The sequence below is a fragment of the Panthera leo genome, chromosome A1 (genome assembly GCF_018350215.1).
Source record: "Panthera leo isolate Ple1 chromosome A1, P.leo_Ple1_pat1.1, whole genome shotgun sequence".
NCBI lineage: Eukaryota > Metazoa > Chordata > Mammalia > Carnivora > Felidae > Panthera > Panthera leo.
Window position 1 is genome coordinate 108,646,905 of NC_056679.1, and position 26,408 is coordinate 108,673,312.

The 26,408-nt window shown below is 35.3% G+C and overlaps 1 protein-coding gene and 1 pseudogene across 2 annotated transcripts in view; both read right to left on the minus strand.

Moving 5' to 3' along the window:
* The window catches only part of FNIP1 (folliculin interacting protein 1), a 154,679-nt gene that overhangs the window by 63,842 nt on the left and 64,429 nt on the right, over positions 1-26,408 (minus strand). For both annotated transcript variants that reach the window (XM_042934488.1, XM_042934481.1), the window contains exons 2-3: positions 23,924-24,050; positions 3,024-3,158 (exon numbers count right to left, since the gene is read on the minus strand). In XM_042934488.1, coding sequence (XP_042790422.1) covers positions 3,024-3,158; positions 23,924-24,050 — 262 coding nt within the window. The remainder of the gene's footprint in view (positions 1-3,023; positions 3,159-23,923; positions 24,051-26,408) is intronic.
* On the minus strand, positions 11,928-12,092 carry LOC122203117 (annotated as a pseudogene).

Here is a 26,408-nt window from a genome sequence, read left to right on the forward strand (position 1 = left end):
CAAAAATAAATAAAAGATTTTTTTTAATTAAAAAAAAGACAAATTTAGAGTTGGTTTCTACATTTCGAGGGTTAAACTAATGGCTGGAGTTGCAGCTTTCACAATTTATACATTTATATGCATGAGATATAAATGAAAGTCACTGGAAATGGAGATACCATATTAGGAACACAGAGCAACAATTTAACAATTTAACACATTAACTCTGGGTAAGTAGAAAGATAAGGATACCATGATCTCTAAAGCCATCTTGAACCCTAAATATCATACCTAGATGGCCTACCTTCAGACCTGTCATCCAGTGAAGAAAATAATCCCTAGGAAAAATGTAATTCCTAACTTGTAGTTATATAATAAAACTGATAAGAAAGAGGACCTAAGTAACTATCTAAGATAATAATTATTCACAAATTTCATTAAACCATTCTATCATAAAAAATCAAGAATTAGGAGTTTTAAGAAAATACTTAAAAGACTCTTCTGATATTAACAATAAAGTAACAAGGACCCTCATTTTACACGTGGAGGATACGAAATATATCTGTACACTATTTTTATTTTTATGTGATTCTTCTACTCTTTTGCTTATTTACTGCCCATTTTGGATTAAAGAAATCTATGTATTTACATTTGTCAACCTTTCTTAAAAGAGACATCTTCAAATAGATGTCTATTTCATCATAATTCAAATAGATGCCATTTCATCATAATTATTTCATATTAGTTTTAAATATATATTCACTTACATATTTTTTCTCTTAGGTGTTAGCCTTAATTTTGTTTTAATAAAGACAAAAAGCTAATGTTTAAAGAAAAAAACACTTTTGATATACCTATTTAATAAAAGAACTCATCTAGGGATTTGGTTAAGAAAAAACTTTTATTTCAAAACACAAAGGTTTGGGTACTAAAAGTAACATTTTAGAAACAGAGACAAATAATTTTTTAATGATCAAATGGGAGGGTCTTTTTTTTTTTCTCCTAAAAAAAAAAGATCAATGCAAGAGGTGCCTGCGTGGCTCAGTCCGTAGCATCTGACTCCTAATTTCTGCTCAGGTCATAATCTCACAGTTGTGAGATGGAGCCCCGCGTTGGGCTCCACGCTGCTTAAGATTCTCTCTCTCCTTCCTACTTCCCCTCCCCAGCTACTGTTCCACCCGTATCTAAAAAAAAAAAAATTAATGCCAACCCTACTTGGCAAACTACACTGCTTCTGGTTAATGACAGAAGTGAGAGCCTTCTCTTACAAGCTCATTTTCACTATAACGTGGCTAACTCCATTCTTATTTTGACTAAAATTATTATGAATTTAAGTATCAAAGAAGTTATAGATTTTAATACTAAACTAGAAAAGAAACCTCAGAAACCAAAACGCAGTAAAAATAAATTGGTGTTTAAATTTTATCAGACCATATAGTTTGCTAGTAAAGGTTCTCTTTGCCTGCTCTAATACATATCGAATACTCAGCATAAATGTCACTGGCATATTTATATATGACATAATCTATAATAAAGGTTATAATTTTAAAAGTGCTATTACTTTAATACTTTTTTTATAATGCCCTTATTAAAAAGGCAATTTTTTTAACATACTCATTGTTGGAAGTTATTAATCTGTAATAATCTGTGTTAATCAAAGATAATGTTCTAGTTACCTGAAATCACATTTTATCAAGGGTAGTGAACTATATGCTACAATAATTCAATGTCTCTTACTAAAAAAACAGAGTTCCAGGACCATAGTCAGCCTACTATCAGAGTATCTGGGCACAAAGCCTAGGAATCTGTACCTTAAAAAAGAAAATCTTGGGACACCTAGGTGGCTCAGTCAGTTAAGCATCCAACTCTTGGTTTCGGCTCAGGTCATGATCTCACAGTTTCGTGAATTCAAGCCCCACATCAGGCTCTGCACTAGTAGCACAGAGCCTGCTTAGGATTCTCTCTCTCCCTCTCTCTGCCCCTCCCCCAATCACACTGTCTCTGTCCTTCTCAAAATAAATAAATAAACTTTAAAAATAAAATTTTTTAAAGAAAATCTCTAGAGATATTGATGCAATATAAGAGTCCAATCACTCAATGCTTCAGGGTTCCTATAATCTGTATCCATGTGCTAATTTTCAACTCCAAAATATTAGGAAGAAAGGCAAGCTTACACAATTCATCAAAGTAGTAAACATCCAAATTGGTATAAGTATGATGATATCACATAGCATATAGCACAATTAGGAACTTATTAATGTATCATGCTTAAGCTGGAGGAATAAAGGTAGACAGGGGAAATTATGTACTACCTCTTAATATCTGGATTTTAATAACTTCAGAGCTCTTTCATAGATACTATCATATTGACATCATATAAGGGTCACTTTCCTTCCAAACACGACTACCTAATTACAAATAATTTAAAAGCCCAGGATTCCATTTTGGTACCGCTAAATATAAAATACTTGTGATGCATTCATGCAAGCTTGGATGACATGAATAAATTCACATAGATGACATTTACTTGGTATGAAACCAAACAGTTATCTTATGTGAAATATAACAAATTTAAAGAGAAGTTACTATTAGATACTATTTTGTTTAAGTTTGTATTTTAAAAGAAGAATCACATTACTTTTGAAAAACAAAAATGTCCATTTCTGCATGTGTATAGTTCCAATCATACTTAATTTCATTCTACAGCCAAATTGTATTATATTATATTAATCTTCATTATTTCAATAAATTAAAGATATCTAAAATAAATTATTCTCATAACCCAAAAAATCTGACTGGTAAATAAAAGGGAGAAAATACTCCTGGCTACCTATGACCATAGTTTTCTGTACTTTTCCTAAGATTTATCAAAATGCATAAACATACGTCTTTAATTATCTGTCTCCACAGCTACAATGTAAGCTCCAGGAGGGTAAGGACTAGTTCCTATTGTACGGCAATCGCTAGGATGGTGCATAACACATCACGGACACTCAAAAATATTTGTAAATTAATGAATAAATAAATGACATCAATGATCTTACTTGGTACTTAGGACATTGGTCCTTTACATCAGAAGATGAAGTCACAGAACTATCCAGTGAGGAAGAACTGTCTCCTCCAGGTTTCAACTGGCAGCATTTCCCAAAGACTTTTACTTGAGCATCACTACAGAGTTTCTGAAATAGAGATATTATTCCCATTCATGTTTTAACAAATTTTTCACCACATACAAGTTTAATTTACAGTATAAAAGCCTTTAGAAAAAACAAGTATGAAATAATTCAAAATACAGCCTTAATATATTGATTTTACTACATTTTCTCCAGTACTGTTCTCTATTCTTTGTCTCATAATTGTAATAATATTTGTGGAGTTTGTGTTGTGCTTTTCTCATAAACATTGTTAAATCAAGGGAGTTTTTCTATATTATTATGGTCTAAAACAATATTCTTTACAAGTGACTTAAGAGATAGCAGCAGTTTTCAAGGTATTTGATCTCAAACTCCCTTCAGGCCTTTTGTTTCTGTGAGTTAGATCCATCAATATTTTCCCATATAAGACATTAAAGCTGAGAAATTTTAAAATATTAATTCACTTAAATATACAATATACCCATTACAAGTTAACATAAATAACATATTTTTAAGGAAGAAAATTTCTATGCAGATATGTAGGGATAAGACGAGAAATACAAAGCTTTTATATTTTACTAAATGTATGTGTATGTGTTTACATATATTAAACATACATGTTTATTATTTTGAAATGAGAATGTATTCATGTGTTGAACAGTTAAATGTTTTGTTTTGTTTTGTTTTTTGCCTTTTAAAAAATTTAAATCCATGATAGTTTACACATAGTGTAATAATAATTTCAGGAATAGAATTTAGCAATTCATCACCTACATGTAACACCCAGTGCTCACCCCAACAAGGGCCCTCCTTAATGCCCATCACCCATTTAACCAATGCCCCCCCACCCAACTCCCCTCCAGCAACCCTCAGTTTGTTCTCTATATTTAAGTCTCTTGGTTTGCTTCCCTCTCTGAACAGTTAAACTTTTAATAACAGCTAAGTTTAGGACAAGAAGGTTGTACAGTGGCATAGTATGAAAGCATAATGTATTTCTATTCCTTTTTCTTCATTCTCTTGCTTTTCTCCCACTCCCAGATTCTAGAGCTTTCAATGCTCACAACTACCAAAGGTGCAATCTACCAAGGACTTTGATACTCCTAAAAATATTTTGGTGCTTTATCACAGTTACCAGTATGTACATTCTTCCATGTAACAGACCTCACGTAGGTTTTCAGAGGAAGTAATCTGACTGAAACCACAGTTTTTGAAGATCAACTGTTTTATAGATGCCATCACCACCAAGGGCATTGTAAAAGAGAACACCTGGTAATTCCAAAATCACCTCTAACCAAAAATGTAGAGAGACAGCATGATAAACTAAAATGAATAAGGGCTTTAAAACTAAAAAGATGTGAATTTAAATCCTGGCTCAGCGAGTTACCCGACCTCGCTAAATTTATCTATTTAATGGAAAGAAAAACCCTATCTAATGGGTAGGGTATTTGTGACACTTAAGGTGTGTGTGTGTGTGTGTGTCTCCATATGTACTTATATATAAAATACATAAAGTGCTCTATACAGCATCTAGAACTAGCATGTGCTTACTGGTTTGTAGCTGTAAATGATATTAGAAAAAAGTTAAAGTAAGAAGCTAAAATAACTGAATACCTACTTTGGAGTCAGGAACTTCAGTAGATATTTCCATGTATATTATTTCATTTAAACACTTACTAAAATATTGATATTTTTGGTACTGATATTCTTGGCCACATCTTAACAACCTTCTATTTAATGATCACCATCGAAATGCTAGGTCTTTAAAACTATTTTCTTTAATACTCAGGGTGGTAGATATTATAGCCCAGTTTAATGCATAAGAAACATGAAGCCCAGAGAGTTTAAGTAACTTCACCAAAGTTATAAGAACTAGTAACTACATAATATGCTTAAAGGCAAAACCAGGTGGTTTTACATGAAAGATACTCAATATTACTAGTGATTAGGGAAATATAAATTAAAACCACAATAAGGTATCACCTCATGTCTATTAGAATGGTCATCATCAATTAGTCGAGAGATAACAAACACTAGCATGGATCTGGAGAAAAGGGAACCTTTGTATACTCTTGCTAAGACTACAAACTGGTGCAGCCACTTTGAAAAACAGCATGGAGGATCCTCAAAATATTAAAAATAGAACTATATTACAATCCAACAATTCCACTTCTGGGAATACATATCCAAATGAAATGAAAACTAACTCAAAAATATATCTGCACCCATGTTCATAGCAGCATTATTTACAATAGTTAAGACATGGAAAGAACCTAAGTTTCTATTGACAGATGAATGGATAAAGAAGTTGTAACACAACTTCTTTGTTGTACACAAACTATATTATTTTGTACACATGTAATGTACATGTGTAATGTACATTTGTAATGTACACATGTACACACTATATTGTGCACTATAGGTACACAAACTATATTATTCAGCCACAAAAAATTAGGAAATCCTACGATTTGTGACAACATAGATGGACCCTGAAAGCATTAGGCTAAGTGAAATGTCAGACAAAGAAAAGCAAATACTGTTCAGACTTGTAGTCACCAGAAGTAGAGGGTATGGGGAGGCAGATTTAGAGGAAGGTGGTCAAAAGGTACCAATTTCCAGTAATAAGATAATAAGTACTAGGGATGTAATAATGCACAACACAATAATAGATAACACTGCTTCGTAATATTATAGGAAAGTTGTTAACAGTAAATTCTAGGGGCACCTGGTTGGCTCAGTTGGTTGAGTGTCCAACTTCGACTCAGGTCATGATCTTACTAGTTGTGAGTTCGAGCCCCGCATCAGGCTCTGTGCTGATCGCTCAGAGTCTGGAGACTGCTTCAGATTCTGTGTCTCCCTCTCTCTGTCTGCCCCTTCCCCACTAGCTCGCTCTCTCTCTCTCTCTCTCTCTCTTTCTCCCCCTCTCTTTCCTCTCTCCCTCTCTCTCTCTCAAAAAAAAATATTAAAAACAATTTTTTAAAGAGTAAATTCTAATAGTTCTCAGCATAAATAGAATTTTTTCTTCCTTTTTTTTCTTTCTTTTCTTTTTATTCTGTCTATATGAGAAGATAAATGTTAGCTGAATCTATGCCGGTAACCATTTCATGGTATATGTAAAGCAAACCATCAGGCTGTATATCTTAAACTTATGGAATGATATATGTCAATTATTTGTCAATAAAGCTCAATTTGAATACACTGTATACCAAAAACTAAGAAACAGTTGAGTGAAACAGTCCTTTTCCTCATGGAACTAACAATCTAATGAGAGAAAGAGGCATTTAACAAATAATTAGACAACTATGTATAATGAAATATAATATTTCAAATATGTTCTTTTATGTTAGCAATAGCTAACTCATTGTACTTACTATGTGCCTAGGCACTATTCCATGTTACATACAGTTATTCTTTGATTCCTCACAACAACTCTAGGAATTATTATAATTATCCCCACACTAAAATACAGGTTAAGGATCAATGATACTTAAGTGAACTGTCCAAGAGAGGACTTAACCTAGTCTAGGGAAACCAAAAAATGACATTTAACCCAGGACTACAAAAAAGCACAGGAGTTAAGGTGAAAGAGGAAGAGTGGGAGGGCTAGAAAGATATTCCAGGCTGAGGGACCTTAGTATATCCAATCTCTGAATCATGAAGCAATCTGCTATAGGGAGGAAAGGGACAAACATCCATCAGTTTCAGGACTGAAGCATAAAAGTATACATAAAATTTCTTACTACACGCACACGCACACCCACCCACACACCCACCCCCCCACACACACACACACACCCCTCTCTCCTACCAACTCCTCAGCTGTCCAGAGTCTTTTCTCCCTCCCATTCTGAAGTCATGGCTTTTCTGAATCCACATAGCAACAACTTCACGGGAAGATGGTCTAATGAGGGGAGAGGGCACAGTCTGCAACCCTCAGGTAGACAGACATAGGCCTTCTATGAGCACAACCACAGAGCAAAAGGATTCAGTTTTCTTATCTCACTTTCATTCCAAAAAGAATGATGCCATACTTTATTTTTAACCCATAAAAAAATCATGCTCTACTTATGCATAAAAAATAAGTTATAAACACCACTGAAAAAAAACCTGGCTTCTTATAAATGGATTATAATTTTTATTAACTTTTTTTTTTAACATTTTCACATAATCACAAACAAGTTGCAAACTTAGTTCAAAGAATTATTTTTCCTGAACCAAATGGGAGTAAGCTACCTGAGATGCTATGAACTAAAGCATCAATACTTCAATGTGTATTTTCTACAAACAAGGACATTCCCTTACATAATCATAATACAGCCACTTTTCATGTAGCATATGATTTCAGTGCCCATTAATGATAATATTCTTAATACTGATGATCACTTGATTAAGGCGGCACCTACCAAGCAACCTCACTGTAAACAAACTTTTTTCTCCTTTGTAATTAATAATATTTTGATAAGGGGTGGGGGGGGGATGAAATTCGTATGCTATTTTATTTTTATGCCATAAAAATGCTGTTTCTCATCAAACTTTCAACTTATTTATATCAGTATAAACTCATGGTTTTCTATTTTATCCAATGGGTTGTAATCTGCTACTATCATTATTTGTTTTTATGCTAGAGTTTTCCCTATTTAGCCAGTGACAGGCCCTTCATGCTGGTTTCTATGTCCCTTTGACATGTTCCCATCATTGTTTAAGCTTTTGGCACAAGTTCCAGGCTTTTCTTTTTCTTTCCCTGCTCCAGTCTAAGGACCAGTCATTTCCCTAAAGAGCCCTGGTTCATTCTAATGGAGAAGGGAATTAAGACATTAAGGTCTAGATACTAGGTATGAGCCCACATGTTGGGGTCTCATTGTGCTTCTGCTCTCACTGCTCTGACAGGGCTGAGGAGTACACATATGTATCTAACATATCCATAAACAAGTTTACATTTACATTTATTGCATTTGAATATATACATGCGTGTACATATATATTAAAACATAAATTTGCACCAATAAATCCAATTCCACTCCAAGACTACAAGGTTCTTCTAGTTTTCTCATTTATAACTCCCTTTTCTAACAATCAGAACAACATGCCTTTCATTAGCCTTCAAATGTGTTTATTTTATCAACTCCCTTATATGAAAACAGTCTTTCATTTCTCACTCCCTCACCTGCATGGACATTTTCTTTTCCTCAGGCTCAGCCAGCCAAGATGGATGCCCTCAACATCCCACTTGGGCACTGACACTCTGTATTAGGCAGCAGCTATGGAGATGTCCTCCTTAACTTACTTGGGTTCTAATACTCTACTCTGGACCACCATGTCTCGACCAACTGACATCAGTGTTCAGCCCTACCTAATGGCTTTAGGACTAAATTGTTCAGAAAAGGTAAATGGATGGAAGGTAGAAAGACATGGGGGATTAAAAATTTTAACCTTGACACATAACCATATTTTATGTTCCAGATTCTATATCACAACTGAAATTCAAATAAGTAACCAACACTTACATGGTATTTTTAGTTTACAAGTCTTTCACATAAATTTTCAATTTTTTTCTTGTTCAGTCGACTTTTAATAATTTTAAGTTGTACATAAGTAATCCATTCATATGACTCAAAAGCAAAAACAAAATAAGTAAGTATACACACGGAAATCTAGAAACCCTTCTTGTAGTACCCTATTTCCCACTCCACATATTCCCAATAAGTCACTTTAACTGGTTTATTATTATCCTTCTAAAATTTCTTTTTGCAAATAAAAACACAGTATTACTTTTCTTTCTCTATTTCAGAAAAGGTAAGTAATTCAGTTCTGTCCTTGCTTTATTTTCCTCTAAAAGCCTAGAGAATCTTTCCATTTATTGTTAGAAATCCTCCTCCTTCTTTTTTTCATACAGCTGAATAGTATTCCAGTGTGTAAATATATTATAGCTTATTTAACCATTCATCTGTTAAGGAAGGATATTGCTGGTGGAACTGCTGGATTAAAACAAGAATAGATAAGACTTCCAGGGAAGATGGTGGAGTTGGAAGATCCTAACCACATGTCACCCCACGAACACAACTAACTAACACCCATATCAGTGTAAATAACCAAGAAAATGACCCAAGACTGGCAGAACAGACTCTCCACAGCTAAATGTAGAGATAAGGCCACATGGAAGGAAGGAAGGAAGGAAGGAAGGAAGGAAGGAAGGAAGGAAGGAAGGGAGGGAAGTGATCAGGAGTTAAATGGACCATGGGACTGTCTGCATAAGGGAAGGACACCAACATCACAGGCTCAGAGAGGGATAAGAAACAGACCTTCAGGCCAAGCACCCTAAGCATAGGGATCCCATATAGGGAAGACCAGTCTCCATAACATTTGGCTTTTGAAAACCAGTGGGGCTTAATCTCACAAGTTCTTACCATCAGTGGGGCTTAACACCTGGAGCTTTAAAATCAGCAGGCTCAGCTCTAGGAGAGCAGAGAGGGCAGAGGAAACTGAGTCCCCATGCATAAAGAGCACCAACAACAGCCCTGTGGAGATACGGCATAGAAGCAGCAGTCTGAAAAATGCCTCAAGTATATGGGAGAGAGAGGTGTTTACTAATCTCAGAGCGTGTGTTGGAGGGACAGGGATCCTTGGAAGACTTTTCCAGGAAGAAAGGAGTTGGAAGGCACCATTTCCCTCCCCCACCCCTCCCACCCCCAGACTAGACACATGGACACTTGGGGGGAGAAACCTCAGCCCCAACAAGCTCCAACTAACTTGTTAACAGAGTACCATACTCCTGTGTTCTCTTCCATACAAGCCCCCTCCAACTATGCCTCATTCCAGGTCCCATCCCACAACAGACCTGTCCAGACCTGGCTAATACTAAGAAGCCTGCCCCTGTTTTCTCCTGCAGACTTGCCTCCTCCAACAGACCTTTGGACAGAGCCAGCCAAGGCAGTGCACAAACCTGAGAGTATGCAAGCAGCTTGGTAAGGGGCCAGGACCACGTCAAAGTGACTCCTGCACAAGGAGAGGGGAAGACAACCACACACACCAGTTCAAACTAGACTCTAGCAGTGGGCCTGGTCTGACTACAGGCTCCACTCACCAATGAAAGCTTCAGAGGATAACACAGGCAAAGGTCCCTGCAGCACAATACACATTCAAGTGCACACAGAACATTCTCCAGAATAGATCGTATGTGAGGGTACAGAGTAAGTCTCAACAAATTCAAAAAGATCAAAGTCATTCCATGTATCTTTTCTGACCACAACACTATGAAACTAAAAAATCAACCACAAGAAAAAGTCTGGAAAAAACACAATACATGGAGGTTAAATAACATGCTACTAAACAATTCATGGGTCAACTGAGAAATCAAAAAGGAAATGAAAGGACGCCTGGGTGGCTTAGTCAGTTAAGTATCTGACTCTTGGTTTCAGCTTAGGTAATGATCTCATGGTCATGAGATCGAACCCTGCATTGGGCTCCACGCTGGGAGTGGAGCCTGCTTAGGATTCTCTCTCTCTTGCTCTGCCCCTCCCTCTCATGTGTGTATGTGCCTTCTCACTCTCTCTAGGAAAAAAAAAAAATCAGAGGAAATGTAAAAAATACATGGAGACAAATGAAAATGAAAGCACAATGGTAAACAATAAAAGAGGTTCAGCAATACAGGCCTACCTCAAGAAGCAAGAAGAATCTAAAATAAACAATCTAACCTTACACCTAATGAAGCTACAAAAAGAGGAACAAATAAAGCCCAAAACCAGTAGAAGAAAGGATATAGTAAAGGAAGAAAGAATATAATAGGATATAAAAGGATATAATAAAAAAATATAGTATTAGAGAAGAAATAAACAAAATAGAAACTAAAAAAACAATAGAACACATCAATGAAACCAGGAGCTGCTTCTTTGAAAAGATCAACAATACCTGGCCAGACTAATCAAAAATGGAAAATTCCTAGATACACATAACATCCCAAAACTGAATCAGGAAGAAATAGAAAATGTGCACAGACCAATACCAGCAATGAAGTTTTATTGGTAATCAGAAAACTCCTCACAAACAAAAGTTCAGGACCACATGACTTCACAGGTGAATTTTAATAAACATTTAAAAAAGAGTTAATACCTATTCTTCTCAAACTATTACAAAACATAGAAGAGGAAGAAAAGTTTCCAAATTCATCCTATGAGGCCAGCATTGCCTTGATACCCAAACCAGATAAAGACACCACTAAAAAAGAGAACTACAGGCCAATATCCCTGATGAACACAGATGCAAAATTTCTCAACAAAACACCAGTAAACCAAATTCAACAATACATTAAAAAAATCATCCACCAGAATCAAGGGGGATTTATTTCTGGGTTGCAAAGGTGGTTCAATATTCACAAATCAATCAATCAATGTGATACTTCACATTAGCAAAAGAAAGCATAAAAACCATATGATCATTTCAATAGATACAAAAAAAAAGTGACAAAGCACACCATTCATTCATGATAAAAACTCTCAACAAAGGACGTTTAAAGGAAACATAGTAAAAGCCATATATGAAAAATCCACAACTAATGTCATACTCAATCGTGAAAAACTGAGAGCCCTTTCCCTAAGATCAAGAACAAGACAAGGATGTCTACTCTCAACACTTTTATTCAACATAGTATTGGAAGTCCCACTCACAGCAATGAGACAACAACAACAACAAAAAAGGCATCCAAATTGGTAAGAAAGAAGTAAAACTTTCAATAATTGCAGGTAAAACTTTTCACTAATTATACTATATATATATATAGAAAACTCTGAAGACTTCACCAAAAGACTACCAGAACTGATTAATGAATTCAGTAAAGTTGCAGGATACAAAATCAATACACAGAAATCCATTGCATTTGTATACACTAATAATGAAGCAGCCAAAAGGGAAAGTAAATAAACAATCCCATTTACAACTGCACCAAAAATACTACACTTGATCTTAGCCAAAAGGCCGAGAAGCGATACAACTGCACCAAAAATAATAAAATACCAAGTAATAAATTTCACCAAGGAGATGAAAGACCTGTTCTCTGAAAACTGTAACACAAGGGGCACCTGGGTGGCTCAGTCGATTAAATGTCCAAGTTCAGCTCAGGTCATGATCTCACCGTTCATGAGTTCAAGCCCCACATCAGGCTCTGTGCTGGTGGTTCAGAGCCTGGAGCCTGCTTTGGATTCTGTGTCTCCCTCTCTCTCTGCCCCTCCTCTGCTCCCTCCCCTGCTCATGCTGTCTCTCTCTCTCTCTCTCTCTCTCTCCTTCTCAAAAATAAATGAACATTGAAAACTGTAACACAATGATTAGAGAAATTGAAGACGACACAAACAAATGGAAAGGTATTCCACGGTTATGGATTGGAAGAACAAATACTGTTAAAACAGCCACACTACCCAAAGCAATCTACAGTTTTAATGTACTTTCTACCAAAATAGCAACAGCATTTTTCACAGAATTACAACACACAATCCTACAATTTGTATGGAACCACAGAAGACCCTGAATACCCAAAGCAGTCTTGAAAAAGAAAAATAAAACTGGAGGTGTCACAATCCTAGATTTTTAACATATATTACAAAGCTGTAGTAATCAAAACAGTATGGTATTGTCATAAAAATAGACACAAAGATGAACGGAACAGAACAGAGAGCCCAGAAATAACCCCAAAATGATACAGTAATTTCATCATCAACAAAGGAGAAAGAATATGCAGTGGGAACAAGACTCTCTTTCCAACAAACTGTGTTGGGAAAAATGGACAGCTACAAGCAAAAAGAATGAAACTGGACCACTTTCTTACATAATACACAAAAATAAACTGAAAATGGATTAAAGACCTAAACGTGACACAAGAAACCATAAAAATCCTAGAAGAGTGCACAGGCAGTAATCTGACATCAGCCATAGCAACATTTTTCTATTTCAAGGGAAAGAAAAGCAAAAATAAATTATTGGGACTACATCAAAATAAAAATATTTTGCACAGCAAAGGAAACAACAAAATTTTTAAAAAGCCTATGGAATGGGAGAAGATATTTGCAAATGACTTCTATGATAAAGGGTTAGTATCCAAAATATAAAAAGAACTTATACAACTCAACACCAAAAAACACACAATCCAATTAAAAATGAGCATAAGACGTGAACAAACATTTCTGCAAAGAAGACCTACAGATGGCCAAAAGACACATGAAAAGGTGTTCCACATCACTAATCATCAGGGAAATGCAAATCAAAAGCATAATGAAATATCTCTTACACCTGTAAGAATGGCTAAAATTAAAAAAACAAAAAACAAGAAAGGTTGACAAAGATGCAGAGAATGGCACCCCTTGTGCACTGTTTGTGGGAATGCCAACTGGTGAAACCACTGTGGAAAAACCAGTATGGATGTTCCTCAAAAAATTAAAAATAGAAATGCCATATGATCCAGTAACTCCACTACTGGGTATTTACCCAAAAAATACAAAAACACGAATTCAAAAAGATAAATGCACCCCTGTGTTTATTGCACCATTATTTATAATAGCCAAATTATGGAAGCAGCTCAAGTGTCCATCAATAGATGAATGGCTAGAGACTATGTGAGGGAGATATACACATTAGGAAATATTCAGTCATAAAAAAGAATGAAATCTTGCCATTTGCAATAACATTTGCAATAACATAATAAATGGGATTATTATACTCTAGGGAGTATAATGCTAAATGAAATAAGTCAGAGAAAGACAAATACCATATGATTTCACTCAAACGTGGAATTTAAGAAACAAATGAACAAAGAAAAAAAAGACAAAAAAAATTCTAAACTATAGAAAATTGATGGTTACCAGATATGAGGTCAGGAATGAGTGAAATAAATGAAGGGGATTAAAAGTACATTTATAATGATGGGCATTAAGTAGTGTATAGAACTACTGAAGAACCATTTTATACACTTGAAACTAATACAACACTATATGTTAACTATACTGGAATTAAAATTTAAAAAAGAAAAAAAGAATCTCTGGGGATACAGACTCAGAATCTGTATTTTTAACAAGTGCCCCAGGACCTTGTCACGCACAGACAATCACTGGATAGGACCATCAATAGAATTTCTTCCTACTCTAAAAATCTGTTCATTCCCATGACCTAAATTTTAGTTAGCTCTATTTTTCTGTGAACAGAATTGAATTTAAAAAAGAAAGGTACAATTTGCCTGGTGCCTATGTTTGGGGCCTTACATACATTGTCTAATTTTTCTGTACAATAATCCTTTGAGGTAGGTATTATCATCACCACAATATGCATAGATTCCAAGCTGGAACTCTGTACAAACTTCCAGATAAAGAATGAGTTAAGTTCTGAGGATGTAATGTACAGCATGGTGACTATAGTTAACAGTACAAAAGTTACCAAGAGAGTAAATCTGAAAAGTTCTCATCACAAACACACATAAAAATTCTGTGTGACATGATAGATGTGATAACTTACTTTACTGTGACAATCTCTTTTCCATATACACATACATAAAATAACTACATTGTATACCTTACACTTAAACAATGCTGTATGTCTACTATATTGCAAAAAAGCTGGGCGGGGGGGGGAGTTGGGACTATGATTTCAAAGTCAATGTTTTTTCCCCACAATATCGTGCTATGGTAAGAAATTATGAAAGAGCTTATTATAACTGATAAACTCTTGTGCAGTACCTTATCTTCATATAATAGATTACTATTTTAGGAACTGTTTCTTCATCCTCTTTGGATCACTGAGTTTCTCCTACTCTGAACCATTAATTACTTGATGTCATGATGATAATATAAAAATAATAGGCTTCACCTTAATTACTCCTTTTCTTATTTTTCTTACCTATTTACAATGTACTCTTCTTCAGGCGCCTAGGAGGCTCAGATGGTTAAGCATCCCACTCTTGATTTCAGCTCAGGTCATAATCTCACAGTTGGTGAGATTGAGCCCTGCATCAGGTTCTGTGCTAGCAATGCAGAGCTTGTTTGGGATTCTCTCTGTCCCTTCTTTCTGCCCCTCCCTCTCTCTTTCTCAATAAATAAAATTTACTAAATAAATAAATAAATAAATAAATAAATAAATAAATAAAATGCACTCTTCTTACATTTTATACATTTTGGAAGGCAATTTACATCCTTTGTGTGTGGCAGGGAATAAATCAAATGTAAATAAAACAACAAAAGAAAGCAAAAATAGATATTATATTAGTAGACACTGCAAGATTAACTCCATGGAGATTGTATCACTTTACTCATTCACTTTTACAGCAAAGTATCATGATTAAACATCTGAGTTTTTGCCAATCTAAAAGGAAAGAACGAAAATCACAGTATACTTTTCATTTTTGTTTCCTTTATTAGGAATGAAAATATAAATCCTATTACATGTGTAATGGTTGTCAAAGTTATGAGTCTTTTACTTTATGGCCCCTGTATTTTAAGTCATAGTTAGAAAAGTCTCCTTCATTCCACAAAAAAATAGGAACTCACATTTTCCTGTGTAATATTGTAGTTTTACTTTTTTTTACATTATTATGTCTAATATACTTGAAGTACAAATCCAAATTTATCTTTACTCTAGTTATGTGACTCAATACCATTTACTGATCTTTATTGATTTAAGATGATGTCTTTATCATATACTAAATACCTGTGTGTATGTGGATCTATTTGTGTTTCTTTATCTTACTCTGTTAATCTCTTTGCCTATTAGTGTGCCAATTACACACTGTTTTAATTACTGAAACTTAAAGTATTTTTGCAAATCTGGTACAGCTAGCTCATCCTTACTGTCCTTTTTTCAGTTTTCCAACCAGTTACTGCTTATTTTTTTTCCATTTGAACTTCAGATTCCTCTGCCTAGTTCCACACAATGCCCTCCACCAAAAACAAACAAACCAAAAAAGGATGGTCTTTTTTTATTGGGATTGCATTATTTTACAAAGCAACTTAGAGAGAATGGACAACTTTAGGACAGTGAGTATTACCCAAAAATATATTTTGCCTTTCCATTTGCTCCAGTAAGATTCTATATACTTTTGGAGACTTTTAAAGTTCTGAAAGCATAATTGTTTTTTGTTTGTTTTTTTTTTAATTTATGCAAGGCACTTTTTTAAGTTGCTATTTTAAATGTTGTCTTAGCTACCTTCATATCATCTAGCTGAAACCTGTAAGTATATATGGAGCTTACTGATTCCTGTATATTACCTTTTTTACAGCTCCAACGACCTAAAATCCAATGTTCCAAATTTGGTCTCATAATTAAGACTCAACTATTAGTACTTATACAATGCTTCAATGTGTACAAAACTCATACACTGTAATTTGTGTTCACCTTTCCAAACTTACGTGCATTTGCTATACAATTTTATACTTGAATATAATGATTAAAAGCTAAAGCATGTAAATGATCATATAATTTCACTGAGAACTCAAGAAATAGCATTACATTATCATTAAAACAAAAACAATGTCCAGGATAAGGAGAGTATCACAGGATGAAATCACACAGGACACATTTGGCTACATCAGTGTTCAAAGAAACGACATCACAGTGATTTTTATATTTCAGCTATAAAATGAATAAGGTCTGAGGACTGAATGTAAAAAACAAAAAATAAAAATAATTCTTTTACAAAGTGAGTTACTTTATTAAAATCATTGAATGTATTCATTTTAATCTTTACAGTTCAATAGTCATTTTCAAAAAATATAATAAAGCTGAAATACACATGTTCTGAAAAGCTATACACTGATCAATATAATTTTAACATTATAAGACATTTTAGCATGCAAAGTACTTTAATTTCTAACACAAAATCAAAGCATTCATGTAATTTATAAGTCACAAAATTAAAAAGACAAAATACACAGTTCACTCATTTTCCCATTAAACCCATTAAATATATTCTAAAGAGACAGTATTTTCTTTGCATGGAAATATAGAAAAAATCTGTTTATCCATCTAAGGTGCTGCCATGCTCTTCATAGAGAATTCCTTGGTTCAACCAAATCCAGATATGAATCAGTATGCCATTGTGAAAATATTACCTGCCTTTCCCCCTCCCATCCTAAATAAAAAATACTCAATAAAGTGAATAAAGTGAATCACCTTTACAAAGAAAACTATCTGTCATGTGTTTTATTTAAAGGGACCTCATTAAGTATTTTTACAGTGCTCTTTTTTTTTTTTTTTTTTTTTTTTGAGAGATTGAGTGTATTTAGGCATGCATGCAAGTGTGAGAGGGAAAAGGAGAGAGCAAATCCCAAGCAGGCTCCACTCCCAGTGTGAAACCCAATGCAGGGCTTGATCTCACAACCGTGAGATCATGTCCTAACCCAAAACCAAATTGGAAAATGCTGTCTCCCAAAGCTGCTTCCAAATTGGAAAATGTTAATTTCTTTTTGGTAAAGGGAACAGAGTAAAGCAATTTCGTATGACTCACACTATAAAATTTAATTCTCCATTTATAAATTATGGTATTATTTTCTCAATTTTAAGAGAGAACTTTCGCAATAAAATTTCTGGTAAAAACACATGTCCAAATTAATATTTGTAATCCTTATCTTTGGTAGACTGTTTTAAACTAAGAAAGAGGAAGGATAGGAGAAGTGACTTCAGTATTTATCATATGAAAATAGAATGTTGCTCTGCAAAGACAAGGTTGAATGATTTACCTTTATTCAGCAAACTGCTAATGTCTAAACTATCTCATTATGTATGGACTCAAATATTCTGTAAGAAGTAAAAAAATATATATCATTTACTCACACAGTCCTTCTTTGCCTATGTAGAGCCCACATGATTTGAAGTTCCAAAGGTACAGTAATTGTAGATTTTTAAAAATCACTTAAAGATTCAAACAGCTTGCAATTTGGAGGAAACAATGAGTATTTTGATGTGATTCACAGTATTCAAAAGGAACATATAAAATCTTCATGAAAGTATTTACAGGATTTTGATAATAAACTTCCTAACTATAACTAAAATTGATCAAATCACATCCTGAGTACTTCTTACCACATGTGAGGCAGTGGGCAGTTTAGGAAACTAAGGTAAATAACAGATGAATTTTTTACTTTCTTTCTTTCCCAACTAATAATGAATGTGCATAAAGATATAGCTATAATATAGAAGTCTATGAACAAACTATGACTAAAGGATTATGAGAATTTTGATAGAAGAGAAAAGGAATATACCTAGAAGAATCAGAAAGGAGTCACAGGGGCGCCTGGGTGGCGCAGTCGGTTAAGCGTCCGACTTCAACCAGGTCACGATCTCGCAGTCCGTGAGTTCGAGCCCCGTGTCAGGCTCTGGGCTGATGGCTCGGAGCCTGTTTCCGATTCTGTGTCTCCCTCTCTCTCTGCCCCTCCCCCATTCATGCTCTGTCTCTCTCTGTCTCAAAAAATAAATAAAAAACGTTGAAAAAAAAAATTAAAAAAAAAAAAAAAAAAGAAAGGAGTCATAAAGTTCTGATAAAATGAACCCTGAAAGTGGATAAATCTTCATCTAGGAAAATGGCACGTAGGATGAGGACATATGAAGCCAAGAGAGACTGGAGATATTCAAGGCTGTTTGATTTCTAGTCACCAGTGAGTCTAGAGAAGTTTGAGTTTTAGTTTTTCAAGGTTTATTGGTTTTTTTGGGTTTTTGTTGGGGTCTTTTTGAGAGAGAGAAAGAAAGAGAGTGCAATGTAAGCGTGCATGAAAGAGTGTGGAGAGAATCTTAAGAAGGCTCTATGCTCAGTACAGAGCCCAACTCAGGGTTCAGTCTTAGGACCGTGAGATCATGACCTGAGCTCAACAGTTGGATGCTTAAGTGACTGAGCCACCCATGCACCCAGAGAACAGGTTTTTTAACTTTTTTTTAATGTTTATTTATTTTGAGAGAGAAAGTGTGTACATACATGAGCAGGGGAGGCACAAAGAGAGAGGGAGAGAGAGAATCCCAAGCAGGTTCCGCACTGTCAGCACAGAGCCCAAGGTGGGGCTCAGTCTCATGAACTGTGAGATGATGACCTAAGCTGAAATGAAGAGTTGAATGCTTAAATGACTGTTTCACACACAGGCACACCAAGAACAGTTTTGTGTTTTTTGTTTGTTTTTTAAGTAGTAGGCTTACAGGAAAATTTCAGAAAAATGAGGAATGAGTGGGTGGTATGAGATTAGAGACAGCAGACAGATTAATACCGAGACATAGAGAGAGAGAAAAGACCAAGAGGCATGAAGCAAATCAAGAAGAGACATTAAGGAGACCAGGGGACAGAAAGGACAGACAGCCTGACGGTGAGGCAGAGAGACTGAGACAGCAACAGATGCTAAGAATGAAGAGTCAGAAAAAGAAAAAGACGACACAGACATGAAGGAGAAAGTAAAAGGATAATCATTTTGTTGGTGTTGTATAAAGGGGCTTTGTGAATGTCTGCAGACAAAGAAAAAAGTTAACCGTGAAAGACATCAGCAAGAGAGAAGACTAACAAGAACCAATAAAGCATCATTCCAGAAAAAGTGGGAGGGAGGGTTCAAGTAACAGCAGGAGTCAAGACTCACAAGGCTGCATAAGAAAAAAAGTAATAATGCTGAAAAAACACACAATGAATAAGCATTAATCAAGATAAATAATAAATGAGAGGTCCTATGCTACAATGCAGTGGAACACTATCAAGCAAAGAAAACTCTCAATAAATACTTCCTTAAAAAATCAAAGTAATATATATCAATCAATTATCAATCTGTCAGCCTCAGTCTAGTTCTGCTGAGCTATCAGCAGTCTAAATACAAAGAAGACATGCTTATCACATATGCAATCTTAGATTTCAACTGTCTAACCATCCACAATTCTGTCACTATAAGGCTATATCTCATTATTCAACTATTCAAACCAAACTGTTGGATTCACCAAACACTTCCTTCTCCCTCATCCCCCACATCCAGCCATTCTCCTAACAGCAGCAACTTAATTTTTTCACTGTATCTTTTAAACTGAGAGGTAACTGACATATAACATTATATTAGTTTCTGGTGTACAACATAATGATTTTTTTAGATACTGCAAAATTACCTCTACAATAAATCTAGTTAACATCCATCAATATACACAGTCACCAATTTTTTTTCGTGTGATGATAACTTTTACTCTTTTAACAACTTTCAAATACACAAGACAATATTTTTAAAGATAATCACCATTCTGGACATTACATCCCCATGACTTATTTTATAACTGGGAGTTTGTACCTTTTGACCCCTTTCACCCATTTTGCCCACTTCCCACCCTCTCCCTCTGGCAACCACTTCCTGTTATCTCTATTTAGGACTTTAATCTTTTTTTGGGGATTCTACATATAAGCAAAATCATAAAGTATTTATCTTTATCTGACTTATTTTACTTAGAATAATGCCCTCAAGATCTATCCATGCTGTCACAAATGGCAAAAGTATCTTCTATTTTATGGCTGTTAACACATTTTCTTTCATTCATCCAACGATGTAAACTTTGGTTGCTTTCATGTCTTGGCTATTGTATATAATGCTACAATAAACATAGGGTGCATTTATCTTTTTGAAGTGTTTTCACTGGGTAAATATGCAATAGCAGAATTGTTAGATAACATGGTAGTTCTATTTGTAATTTTTTAAGGATTCCCCCTACTGTCTTCCATAGTGGCTACACCAATTTACATTCCCACAAACAGTTCACAAGAGTTCCGTTTTCTCTACACCCTCAACAACACTTGTTATTTTTTAAATTTTTTTAATCTTTATTTATTTTTGAGAGGGAGAGAGAGAGAAACAGCGTGAGCAGGGGAGGGGCAGACAGAGAAGGAGACACAGAATCGGAAGCAGGCTCCAGGCTCTAGGCTCTGAGCGGTCGGCAGCGAGCCTGACACGGGGCTCGAACTCACAAACTACAAGTTCATGACCAGAGTTGAAGTCGGACACTTAACCAACTGAACCAACCAGGCGCCCCTCTTGTCTTTTTAAAAATAGCCATTCTGACAAGTGTGAGACAATATCTCATTGTGGTTTTGATTTGCATTTCCCTGATGATTAATGATGCTGAGCACCTTTCCCTGTACTACTGGCCACTCGTATGTCTTCTTTGGAAAAATTCTATACAAATCTTGTGTCCATTTCTTAATTGCACTGGTTTATTGTTTTTTCCGTTTTGTTTTTGTTTTTTGCTATTGAGTTCCTTATATTTTTTGGATTTTAACCCCTTATTGGATATAAGACTTGTAAATATTTTCTCCCATCAGTAGTCACTGCCCATGTTTTCTTTTAGGAGTTTTATGCTTCCAGGTCTTATGTTTAAGTCTTTAATCCACCTGGAGTCAGTTTTTGTGTACAGTGTTAGATAGTGGTCTAGTTTCATTCTTTTGTATGTGACTGTGCAGTTTTCCCAACATTTACTGAAGAGACCGTCCTTTCTCCCTTGTATATTCTTGGCTCCTTTGTCATAGAGTAATTGATTATATATGCATGGGTTTATATCTGGGCTCTCTACCAAAATGATTTTTTGAAATGTTAAAAAGATTCTGGTAGGGGCGCCTGGGTGGCTCAGTCGGTTAAGCAGCCGACTTCAGCTCAGGTCATGATCTCGCGGTCCGTGAGTTCGAGCCCCGCGTCGGGCTCTGTGCTGACAGCTCAGAGCCTGGAGCCTGTTTCAGATTCTGTGTCTCCCTCTCTCTGACCCTCCCCTGTTCATGCTCTGTCTCTCCCTGTCTCAAAAATAAATAAAACGTTAAAAAAAAAAAAAAAAAAAAAAAAAAAAGATTCTGGTAGTGGCTTCCCTCTCCATTTAGAACTTAATCTAAATTTCTAACCCAGAGACTGATAAAGCCCTAAATACTCTGGCTCCTGCTGTCTTTCTCTCTCCAATTTCATCTCTAGCTACTTTACATACTACTTGCTATCAATCCAGACTGACATTCTTTTAGTTCCTTCAATTCACAAAGCTTCTAAGTCACTTTGTAGTCTGCATTTGCAAGTCCTTCTACCAGGAATATTCTTCCCCTATTCCATGCCTTGGGTTTCTTCAGATGTCAGCTGGAATTTCACTTCCTCAATGAGACCTCTTAATACCCCTACATCCAAAATGAGGAAAACTGGTTCCCTTCCTAGGGAATCTCATAAGCATTCTGTGTGTTTCATTCATAGCACTTAATCACAATTTGGTATTATTTATTTGTGTACTTATTTGTTCAGTGTCTACTTCCCCTAAAAGGATACCTTATTGTAGGTACCAAGGAGCAAAGACTGCTAAATCTCCAAGTGCCTAGTACTTATAAATCCTTAGTTATTTGCACAAATAAGCAGTATTTTAAGAACATTCTGCAATGCTCTTTTCAAATCAGATTGAAAAAAGTATCCAAAGAATGGCTAAAAAATCTAAACAAAGCACCATCTCCAGAAAACTGAGAAATGTGTTAGTAATTAGAAGGGACATTGTAAAACACGGCAATGAAATTAACTCAAAAATTAGTCAAGTTTCTATTATATGCCACTGTAGTGGATGCTGAGGATGCAGTTGTAAATAAAACAGACTATGGCCAATATATCAAATATTTTTAATAACACAAAATCTCAAATATAAACTCCTAAGTCTCAAGAAATGAGTATTTGTTGGCTTTAACAGACAATTCTAGGAAAAGCTTTCCCAAAGCATTTTGTTTCCAGCTATTTAGCAAAATGTTAGTGAAAATTATTAATTTAGAGGAAGGGAGAAAACACTGTTCCAGGGTTTGATTTCCACATTAGAGATGTACAGAATGAGTCTTTAGCAGTAGTAGAAGTAAAGATAATAGCAATCACCTAGGTTTTTGTGAAAATTCGTAATGGATGGGAAACCTCACTAAAATGGAGTCAGAGGGTTCAGCAGGAGTAGCGCTCATGCCCTAGCACTCATACCTAACTGCAGACTCAACAGGAAGAGACAGACTTGACCTTACAGGCACTTGACCCTGCATGAGGATGGTACTCCACTACTCCACCCAAGAAATAGACGCGTTGTTCCTCATTCGTCTCACCCCACCGCCACCCACGGGTAGCTCCACCAATGAGAAGCCACGACACTTCAAACTCCCCAGTTTACCCCAATGGACTTTTTGTTCTGAACCACCTTCCCAACTTACCCTTTTTCTCCTTAAAAAAGCATGTCTCTCCTTTGTTCCTTAGACTTACCTATGGTTTTGCTTCAGCTTATTTGTCCCGGAGTACAATTTTTTTTATTCCCAAATAAACCCACCTTTTGCTAGTAAAATAACTAGCATATCTATTTTTTTTAAGGTTAACATTTTCTAGGACAACCAAGTGAATGTCCATGTACTACTCTTAAACTAGTCATAATATATTTCAAAATATGACATCAAAAGTTAACAAAATAGGTGCTCTTTTTACGACTGTAGAGCAGAGGGAAATATCATGCACTAAGGGCTAGATTTAACATGCTTTGCTCCTTCAGACAAATAAATTCACCTCTCTAGGTCACACTTCTCACAACTGTAAGATGGGAGTTTGGACCAGATCCTCTATAAGGATCTCTGGAGCTCTAGTCATATCTCACAATACATTTATGTAGGAAAATAAATAATCAAATTAAAATGTTCTCTGGTGCTAGAATGATAATAAAGTTTTTCCTTTAAAATGTTTCAAAATCACAGCTCTAAATTTTTAAAATATGATAAAGATGTTTTGTAACGACAAAAGTGTCATAATTGAAATTTCACTCCTTCTTTCTTGAATTATAATATGTGACATTAAATTTCAACCAATAATGATGCTCACCGATACTGATATGTCCTCATTTTTTCTCTTAACACTGGAGTCAAACAAGACATTTCTCCCTCGTCTTTCACAGTCTTGATACACAATCAGTCGAATTTGGCTTGGATCAAACTCTGGCAAAGGCCAACTTCAAAGAAAAATAAAGATCCATTAGTTACTCTAATAAATACTCCACATAAATTCCTAGAAATAAAATCTATATAATAAAACCCTAAGCTGTGGTATTGCTATAGAATATATAGCAGTTCTTTCTATTAAATACCATCAGTTAGTTTAGGACTAAAAACTCATACGGCAATGACATTTTAGATTAAAAAGTAAAAACAAAAGTTCTAGGAAGTGTATATAAAATATAGTCATCCCATATGAATCTAAAAATGGTTAACTTAATAAAAATACATGGCTACACTTAATGTAATGAAAATACAAATTGTTTCATGGCATGGACCCAGGTGGCTTAATGCTAACCCACATTTTTAAACACTTTTATTCTGATTCTTTATATATAAATGTAAAAACAGAAACAGTTTTCAGATTAAGTAACAGCAGCTAATTACTTATAGAAACAATAACAAGTAAAAAAAAAATAAGGAATGACCAAATGCAGTTGAAATTCTCATATAAAGCTCGTGTGAATAAAAACTGGCTCAATTTCCTTAGAGAACAGTTTTTTATTTTACTTTATTTTACTATTTTATTTTATATTTTATTTTATGTTTATTTATTTTGAGAGAGACAGCATGTGCGCAAGTGGAGGTAGGGGCAGAGAGAGAGGAGAGAAAGAGAATACCAAGCAGGCTCTACACTGACAGGGCTCAAACTCACCAATTGTGAGATCATGACCCAAGCCAAAATCAAGTCAGACACTTAACCAACTGAGCCACTCAGGCACCCTGGCAAGTAGACTTTTTCTAAACTCCTATATCCAACTCTTTAGTTCCCATGTTCCTCTGATGAGCCTTTCCAATCAAGCTTTTTTGATGTTTTTAAAGTTTATTTATTTATTTTGAGAGAGAGACAGTGTGAGCAGTGGAGGGGCAGAGAAAGAGGGAAACTCTCAAACAGGCTTCACACTCAGCGCTGAGCCTGATGCAAGGCTCAATCCCAGAACCAGAAAATCATGACCTGAGTCGAAATCAAGAGTTGGACACTCAACCGAGCCCCCAGACACCCCTTAAAATATATATAATAGATAGACAAAATCTAGTAAAACTGATTTTTAGTTTTACTAGCAATTCCGTGCCATGCCATTACACAATAATCTTCATAACAGCACTGTTATGGAAACAATGCAAATGTTCATCAAGAGTAGAATGGATAAACATATTATCGTATACTCAGACTATGAATATATGTATATATTCAGACACAATAAATACAATGAATGAACTTCAACTATAGACAAAAACATAGATCACCCCTGAGTAAAAGAAATTAGACAATGATATGCTCACACAAAACACACACACACAGTTACTGTATTTTTCCATTTACACAAAGTTTAAATCAGGTTAAGTTTTACATACAGATGTGTATTTAGTTTTTAAAACTATAAGGAAAATGAAGGGATACCTTCAAAAGTTTGAGAGTGGTTACCTCTGGGGATAAGGCTGGAGGTGGTGGTGGTATAACCAGAAAGGTACACACCAGGTAGACTGGGCACTACGTTCTATTTTTAGACTGGACAGTGCTTACATCAATATTCACTCTAGAGCATTAAAAAAAGCCACTTCTTTGGTTTATGTATGTTTACATATGCATTCTTTGTCATAATTTAAAAAGATTAAAGAAATGAGTAGATAAGGGAAAAGAGAGAAAAAGAGAAAACAATGAACTGTATGGTAAAGATACCTGTCCAGTGAACTGAATACAATACACCTGATGGGACAGTTGCTAACTGCTATTCCAGGGGCTGTTTGTTGTTACTTAATGTCAGGATGAACGGTCAATTCCTCACAATCCATCAGTTACAACTCGTGACTGGGTCCCTTCACCTCCTTAAGAGAATCATAACGCTTAATGCATCTTAAATGACCCATAACCGGCAACATAAAATATCTTCATTCCAAATTCTTGACAGTAAATACAATTTTAATTTTCTCCTGTCTAATCCTTAGTAAACATCTGTATTAAGAACTGATTTACTGGGATGCCTGAGTGGTTCAGTCAGTTAAGCATCTGACTTTGGCTCAGGTCATGATCTCACGGTTCATGAGTTCGAGCCTGGCATCAGGCTCTGGACTGACAGCGCAGAGCCTGGAGCCTGCTTCAGATTCTGTGTCTCCCTCTGTCTGCCCCTCCGCTGCTTGCACTCTGTCTCTCGCATTGTTTCAAAAATAAATAAACGTTAAAAAAAATTTTTTTAATAAAAATAAAAAAAAACTGATTTACCAAACTGTGGCTTGCTGTTATGCAAAGGAAACTATAAAAGAATACACACCAACATATAGGTAAGAGGAAAGAGGTCTTATGGAAACTAGAAAGA